Genomic DNA, 9077 nt, shown 5'->3' on the forward strand with positions numbered 1-9077 from the left:
GATGTGTGCGCAGAGCTCTTTTTCCACGTTCTCCTGCTGAAGGAGGAAAGTTTTTCTGTGCTCATATCAAATCCCAGTTTAAAAACGTGCACGGTACCAGATGCAGCTTACACGAGTGGGATGTGGGAACTTGAAACCTCCAGTGCTCATACGATGAGAATGGACTTTTCAGTGAAGTAGGAGGCATCACGTGTCTCAGCAGTTAAACTGCTGAAATGAAAAGAGTTTGAATATTCATTGATTTTGGAGTTTTGAAAACTGGATAAAGAGCTGATTTAATTTTAAGACTTTTTATTAGGTAATTTAATTTTGCATAAAATGGAATTACTCTAACTTTCCACCACTGGGTATTATACAGTGACAGTAGGTCATCTCAGCGAGTGTATTTACACTGCAGCCCATGAGTCTTTGGACAATGACACATTCTTAGCTGTAGGTCTGGAATAAACTAAGGACTTTGAGGTTACTGTGGTGACTTCCAGCTTTAATACGAGGCTATATTCACTAAACAGTGCAGACACTGTTGTTGATCTTCCATAGTGTTCGAAAATGAAGGGGACTATACGGTACAGGAAAAGATTATGAGTCTGTTTACCCCATGGATTCGAACAAGCGTCCTCAGGGCTAAAAATCCGTACATTAACCTCAGTCATTGTTTCATTTGAGACACAATCCGCTGGAGTAGAGTGCCAAAGCAGTTGAAAATGTATCACTTTCCAAATGGACTGCACCATCAGTAAAATAAGGGAATTTAAAAAAATATATATTCAAAAACTTTTAAAAATACTAAGCAACAACCAAAAAAAAAGTGTTTTACTTCCATCCTTGACATACCTCTTGACATACTTTAGGTTAGGACAAAGGTTCCCAAACTTTTTTGCTCAAGAACACTTAAAAACATCATATCCTGTTTTGATAAGGTTTGTAGGACACAAACATCTGAGCAGAATCATCTTAGCATTGGTACAGAATCATTGTAGTGCAAGAGAAGGAAAAAGCAGCATAGACTGAAAAAAAAAAACCCTCTCAGTTAAAAATACTTGCCTGCATGTAACTACGTGCCTCCTCTGCCACAACTTTATTTACTTTGGCGTGCAGGGCGTCATTTTATTGTTTTTGTGGAATTTACGGCATTTTTTTGTCATAGATTTTGAGAGAAGGGCAAAATATCTCAAGGGGCCCTTGTGGGGCATCCAAGCGGCTCAGCTCGAACATTCTGTATAATTATAATGTGTCTGGACTAATTATAAGGCACTTTTAGCTTGCAGCTCCTAAACTGAACTATGATGCTCATGTCGGCATGAAATAGGACATAAAAGAGTGAGTAAGTCCCAGGGAGGTCTGTCTTTACCTGAGCTATTGAGGCTCCATTGAATGTATTGCAGAATGTTCAGAGAGGGATGATACATTATTTTTCAATGTGCCCATACGCTTCCTCCATGGGAAACTGACCCGTACATCTGTGAATCAGTCTATGTACAGACGCTCATCCGTGCATTCATCCAAATCTCCAGCAGTCTTCGTATACTTTGGGTTACTTTCATATGGTTCATGTACTTGAACAACTTCAACCAAGTAGCCCTAACCCACTTCACATTTTGAATATTCGTGTGTGCCTGCAGTGTGTAGGGATTTGACGACAGAGGGCAGCAAAGGCCTGTCAGTGGGACGCTGTCTCTCTTTAACCAAACTTACAACAAACAAAATAAATGATTATCAACCACTAAGAGTAGCTTTGAATATAGTTTAAGCTCATGAACGTTTTATTCTTGCAGATTTAAATCTCAACTCTTAACGAGTAATCTGCTCATAAAACGTAGGCCCACCATAGTGCATGAGATGCAGTTTGCTGCTGGCATGAACAAATACATCTTCAAATGGAAGTGGACGATTTCCAGTAAAACCTGATTAATCTGTGCTAACGTTTGTTGGACACTTAAGGAATTACAGGTAATGGTTTATATAACACAGGATAGATTGTTTTAAATAGAAACAGAAGTTTAAAGTTCATACACCACCATTTAAAATACGACCGATGGAGCAGGACTTTTGTAGATTGTGTCACTGCAATGTTTTAGACAACACGAATGAAGGTAGTATTACCAGTTACCAACTACCAGTTGCAAATATGCACTGTCAAAAAAAGTGCAGAAAGAGGAAAAGTGCACCATCATCATTCTACCTAAAATCAACACTGTTACTTGACGTGAATTTGGATTTAGGTTGGAATTCTTGTAGAAATGCAAGGGGTGCATCCCGGTTTTCAATCGTTTTTTCAGCTATAGAAACACTAAAAGTAGGCTGAGGGTCACCTTAAAGATTTGCTTCTGGTGGAGCTTTTCATTATTATTATTTATTTTATTTTATTTTTTATTTTTTTACGTGTAGGCCACATGTGCAACAAGCGACCGAACACTGACGCATCACCACTGCGCCAAAAAGGACAGTTCCATCTGCTCCACACAAAGACCAGTGCCAACTGCGCACATCTGGACTGATACCAGGATTCATGTAAACTATTTGTTATCTATTTTTTATTTGTTATCTCCCTATCTAGCACGAGATTAACCACAGATTCGCATAGAAAGGGGACTACCTGGCCCATCTGGAACGGATCCGTGCGGATGTTACCAAGGGGCATTAATTAGTGATTGGGTTGGTCCCCCTATAAAAAGGAGACGCACCCACTGCTCTGCTCCGACTCCATACAAGCCAAGATGAGCTACGGATCTGAAGTCTTTTCCTCCTCCTCCTACCGGAGGATTTTCGGCGATTCTCCCCGTTATGCGTCCTCTCCATCGCGGGTGCCGATAAACGTGTCGTCACGGGGAGGATACCGGTCCTCCTCTCTATCCCGGGGCAACATTTCCTCCCTGGGCTCGTACAGCAGAAAGTCCGGCCGCTCCTTCTCGCCTATGCCACTGGAGACCTTCGACCTGACACAGAGCAGCGTCCTCAACAATGAGTTCAAAATCATCCGCACCAACGAGAAGGAACAAATGCAGGGTCTCAATGACCGCTTTGCAATGTTCATCGAGAAAGTGCGCAACTTGGAGCAGCACAACAAAGTGCTGGAGACGGAGTTGATCGCTCTGCGCCAGAGGCAGACCGAGCCGTCCCGCCTGGCTGAGCTGTACCAACAAGAAATCCGCGAACTGCGCTCCCAGCTCGAGGAACTGAACGGGGAGAAGTCCCAGCTGCTGATCGAGAGGGACAATATTGAAGACGACCTGCAGAAAGTCAGGGGAAAATACGAAGAGGAGTTCCGCGGCCGGGAGGAGGCGGAGGCCACCCTGAAGGCTTTTAAGAAAGATGTGGATGATGCCACCATGGTGCGCCTGGACCTGGAGAAGAAGGTGGAATCTCTCCTGGATGAGATCAACTTCCTCAGGAAGGTGCACGAAGAGGAGGTGACCGAGCTGACGGACATGATCCAGGCTGCCCAGGTGTCTGTGGAGATGGAGGTGTCCAAGCCGGATCTCACCTCCGCCCTGAAAGAGATCCGCGGCCAGTACGAGTCCATGGCGTCCAAGAACCTCCAGTCCGCCGAGGAGTGGTACAAGACCAAGTTTGCGGACCTGTCCGAGCAGGCTAACCGGAGTAACGAGGCCATCCGCGCCAGTAGGGAAGAAGTGAACGAGTTCAGGAGGCAGCTGCAGTCCAAGACCATCGAGATAGAGAGTCTGAGGGGAACCAACGAGTCTCTGGAAAAGCAGCTCCGGGAGATGGAGGATAGGCACAATTTGGAGATTGGAAACTATCAGGTAATACCGTTTTAATGACCTTTTAACTTCATATCAAAAGGAGCATAATATGGAAAATCGCTCATTTATTTTCAGTATTATAAGAGTTTACTTACACTGAAACGAATACGCAGTATAGCGGTTTGTTTGTTTGCTTTTTCTTAAGAACTATAATAATGTCAGAGCGACAGTAAAACCGGGAGCAGCTGTCGTCGCCCGGGCTCTGTCCGTGGTGCTGAAATTCATTCCCCCGAGAAAGCTCAGCAGCTGCATCTGACAACGCCCACTGAGTGCATATGCTCTAAATGAGTAATTTTACACAAGTGCTGCCTGCGATTCAGCATTCCCCAAAGAAAAATGCTCACATGACGAACATTTCAACCCATTTTGCTCATAAACGACTCCAACCCCCAACTACACAGTGCACGGATTAACAATGGGAGGTCCTCGCATGTGGTGCTGCAGTTATTCCTCTGCAAGCACCTTAAAAAAAAAAAAAAAAAAAGCCAAAATATTTGCTAGGAAATGTTGATCCCTGGCCCTTTTGTCCCTAGGACAATATGGCAGAGCTGGAGAATGACCTGAGGACCACTAAGAGCGAGATGGCTCGTCACCTGAGGGAGTACCAGGATCTGCTCAATGTCAAGATGGCACTGGATATTGAAATTGCAGCTTACAGGTAGGTTTTTTTTTTTCAAAGACAACCCCCATATTGTTCATTACAGTAACATCTATAATATAGAAGTGAAAGAGCCTGATTTAAAGACATAAATGTACATATATCTGCTGGGGAACATCTCTCCCTTGTTAAATGGCTTTACACTTTCTTTTGATGTTATCTCCTCCCCTGTACCTGATTACTTATTCTTTAAAAAACCCTTCCCTTTTCGCCCTCTCTGCAGGAAACTCCTGGAAGGGGAGGAGACCCGCATCGGGACAGGCATCACCTATCCAAGCGCTGGTATGGGGCAAGGCTACAACTACCAGACCCGCATTTACTCCACCTCTGGCAAGAGCTCCAAGAAGGAGGGCAAGGAGGAGGATCAGCAGCAGCAGCAGCAGCAGCAGCAGCAGCAGCAGCAGCAGAACAAATCTGGAGGCAAGGTGTCCCAGCGTGAGGTTTATGAGGAGACAGTGGTCACCACTAAGAAGATGGAGAAGCAGCAAGACTCCAGCGATATTCCCACCAATCAGAAAAACTAAGAGCCTCCTGTAAGCCTGTTCTTGATCCCTAAAGCCTCCCTTTGTCCTCCAAATCCTCTCCTCTCTCCCATCCTAAAACAAACCTTGAGCCTAACACTTGAAGCACTTGTGGGGATCTACGATGATAGCCCTGCTTTGCCTTGTTTTCATAAGCATAGTGAGATTGCCAAGGTTTCTAACATCTGAAATAGAGTGCAGTGTTGATAGGTTTGTTTTATGTTGGTTGATTCTTCCTTGTACCTTTTGTGCCCCCCACGTGTGTTCCCCAAAGGAAATCCAGTATAGCTCTACTGTAACCATCACTCTATACGAAACCACGGTACACCCGTTCTCTCTTGTTCTCTTTCAGAAACTCAACATCAAACAATAACAAGCACTTAGGTAGCAGCAACAACATGTAATACCAACACACAGTAGACGATAACTCTGGTCATGCACTACTATCACAAGCTGTGAGATACTCTCAACACATTCCAGATGAAGCATGTGTGTGTGGGTGTTACTCTGTGCACTTAAAGGACAAAAGATTCAAAATACATCCGCTGGTATTGGTTACTCTCGCTACATCCGCTTATACAAAACAAATAAAATCTCCTTACATGATGTCGACAGTTAAGTGAGAAAAGCACACAGTCTACAATTATAAGTAACCAGCCAAAAGAAACAATGATATATGATGATGTTTTCCTGAGCCATTATTTTTGGTCTCCTCAGTAAAAACGGAGTTTCCAAACAAAGTGTCTGCTTAAATCTCTTCTTGCACAATATTTCTGATCACACTCAGTGCATCAGGGGTTTGACTGTGACTCAGTCAGCTCTGCATGACAACAGCATAGAAGAGGATGAAAATCCTCAGGCGAGCACTGACCCTTTTAAACTTCACGGTGAAGTTTAATTATCGAAAGTGGATTACTGTAGCTTTTTAAAAGAGATGAAGACTTGAAGCAAACATGAAAACTAATGTATTAATCGAGCATAATTTGCATGATGTATGTACATGTCATGCTTGCATGGAATCCATCAGCCCATCGTTCAAAGTTCAAAGGTTGGCCAGTGCCTTCCTTTTCACCATTGACCATGTTGCGCATCATCATGCACACTCATTAATAACTGTACTAGACGTTTGTTGGTTAGGCTGTAGGCCAGATTTGAGACTACTGTTATAAATCTTAGGACTGAGATGGGCTACAAATCTCTGCTGTCGCTGCTGTGAAGATAAGGAGGAAAACTCCTCTTTAAGGCACTCAAATAGGAATGTAAAATACCTAATTCAATAATGATGAACAGTTGGCACAACGTGCTGTGAAGGATACAAGGGAAAAGGGAAGTTTAATAAAAAATGCTGTAAAGGAGGCAAAATGCAGCTAATATGACAAGAAAGAACAAGAGTTTTTCTCTCGATGCAGTCCAGTCAGTCGGAGACTGAATTGTAAATTATGCTTTAGCTCAAATGCACAAGATTCTGTATGATCCATCTGGGTGCAATGAATTGTATGCATATTATCACCACTTTCCATGTGCCATTTATGATGCTCGAAGCACATTTAAGACCCAGGATCCATACCGTATCACTCAGCCTGAAGAAAACCAAGTCAACAAAGCTCAAAATACATCACAAGTTCAGTCAGAACCCACCAGACCACGATGTGTTTGAAGCATCTTGGCCTCTCTCTTCTTAACCGTGGCCATGACTGGATAAAACGTCTGTTGTAGTACGACCTCACCAGTAGAAATCCTTCAGTATGTAAGACTTGTAGCTTGTTTTTCTGCCTGTGCACTGCCAACTCTAACACAGCTATCTTATTCTCTTGCTGTTAGTCATGGCGAGCCATACCCTGACAAACTGCACTCACATTAAGAATGAAAAAAGAAAACTACTGATTGTGTGGCAGACTGTTCTGGATTGGGTTCCTGTTGTTTTACCTGAGGCTTGTGATAAGTATCTTAGTACTGTAGTACATGTGTTTGTATCTCTTAACAGTGGCCTATAATAACTGGAATGTTTTTGGGGGGGCATCAAATCTGAAAGTTGTTTTATGAATACTGAATTCCCGTGTCAAGCAGAATAAAAATCTCAGAAGTACAAGAACTTATAAATAAAAGCAGCATTTTGTAGTAAACAGCTATAACAATGGATGAATGGTTTATGGTTGCAAATGTCAAGCCTTTATCTTTCCACTGTAAACCAAAAGAATTTTCATGGGTGTCTGAAGAAAAACGTCACTCCTACTTCTACAGCACTGCCAAACTTTTCTAAGCGCGCATGCAGCATCACTTCATGCAAAAGCAAGCATTACAGTACAGAAAATATGGTGCAGTATGCCACCAATCCAAAACCAAGAGGCAAGATTTAGCCATAGAACAAATACTGTAGGATGTAAAATGCCTTAAAACACCAGCAGCTTTATTTCTGGCCATGTGTGCGATGTGTCTGATTCTGTTGAGTAGGGTGTTGAATCCTTGTTATCGCTTTGTTAGTGCTTATTAGAGCTACCATGACTACAAAGGCATAGGGATTGAATGTAGATGACATGCTATTCTCTTTACTCTTAATACTACTTATGTCTTGATGTATGACACCATATCAATAAAGACTTGACATTACTGAGGTGCACATGATTTCATTGTGTATGTGGGTTTTTTTGTTCTTTTTTTTAACATTCATTACACACGCTTAAGGAAAGGATACCCTACCGGAGAGGGTAGAAAAGAAATCTTTTGTATCATACAGTCTACGTGATAAATCAAACACACATTATCTATTAGTTCTTTCAACACATCAATGCTCTGATGATTAATGACACTATACAATTTTGACTTACTTTACTTGAGTAGTTCTGTTTTTTTCTGCTTTGTACTTATATTCAACTACATTCCTGAGGAAAATATTGTACTTTACTCCATTACATTTATTTGATGATACTTTGCATATTTGGATTAATAAAAAAAGTATAATCTAATAAATCAAAAAATGTAATATGATTATAATATAATTTTTACTCGTAACAGTGTATTTCTACACTGTAGTATTACTATTTTTTCGTTTTTCCACCACCGATTAAAGATGATAAGTTTATAAGATTTGTAATAGAACGAGTAAAACAATATTCTTTCTGTAGTGGTAGATTTCTGTAGTAGTATATGAGCGCGCGATTATAACAAGCTATTCTATATCAAGCTCTGGTACCTGCTATGATAACCATATATATGTCAAAGTGCGGAGTTTTCTTTCTCTTGCAGGCCTGAAACGATGCAGCAAATGCAGGAAAGTCAGTGGCTAAAGAAATGCCAATTTATCAGTTAACCTGTGAGGTTCAATGTTCAGAGCCAATATCTCATGTTTTCATACAGATGTGGAAAATTTTTTTGTTGCTTTGGTTTACCTGTAAAGGTATTGCTTCGGACCAGTACGGGCCAAAACGCATTGTCACCGTGACATCTCTCTTAGAGTTCTTTTTTCGTTTGCTTCTCAAGGCCACAGTGCAGATGTGCATTACAGAGATATGATGGATTACCTGCTGCTGTACTGTATGTTGACTTTTGTACCCCTCCCAAAGCTCCACACACACACACAGAGTCCCAGACCTTGAGACCTTGGGCCTCGTGAGTTGGCTTTGATAAGCCCATCTCTCCTTTTGACCACCGACTGGGTGGGACAGCCACAGCGGTGGGTGTGCATGTGTGACGCAGGTTGCAGTTCTTCAAAGATTTATACCCCTGCAATGCTGCTGAGTTGAAGGTGTGGTGGGAGCCATCCAGTAAAAATGCCACAATAAAAATCCTGTTATTAAACAGCCCTTCCTCCTTTTGCTTCAACTTTCTATATTTAAGTCTCACCTTAGCCAACCTGAGCCCTTGGTTATAAAGACGCTATTAAAACAAATGAAAAACAGCACTGACTGCTATCGTGCATAAAAATCCCCTCCTATAAGGAACTCGGTCTGGGATTAATTTTAAATTTATAGCTGCTGAAAGCTATCAGAGCGTGTTTAGCCTTCAGTCCCAATGCAATCAGCATGCATTGCAGATGGCTGATTTCTCAAGTGTGTTGTTCTATAAATATTGCACACATTCTTGTCTTGACATACTCACAGTGTTGTGTAAAAAGTGTTTATGCATAAATTGAAAGAC

General features: G+C 42.0%; 1 protein-coding gene across 1 annotated transcript; it reads left to right on the forward strand.

Annotated features, from left to right (window-relative positions):
• Positions 1-2575: 2575 nt before the first annotated feature.
• Positions 2576-7540, forward strand: inab (internexin neuronal intermediate filament protein, alpha b). Its single transcript, XM_040145189.1, has 3 exons — positions 2576-3764; positions 4298-4422; positions 4646-7540. Exons 1-3 carry the CDS (start codon positions 2718-2720, stop codon positions 4944-4946), a joined length of 1473 nt encoding a protein of 490 aa, XP_040001123.1. The 5' UTR covers positions 2576-2717; the 3' UTR covers positions 4947-7540.
• The last annotated feature ends 1537 nt before the right edge of the window (positions 7541-9077 follow it).

The sequence above is a fragment of the Xiphias gladius genome, chromosome 15, assembly GCF_016859285.1.
Source record: "Xiphias gladius isolate SHS-SW01 ecotype Sanya breed wild chromosome 15, ASM1685928v1, whole genome shotgun sequence".
NCBI classification, from domain to species: domain Eukaryota; kingdom Metazoa; phylum Chordata; class Actinopteri; order Istiophoriformes; family Xiphiidae; genus Xiphias; species Xiphias gladius.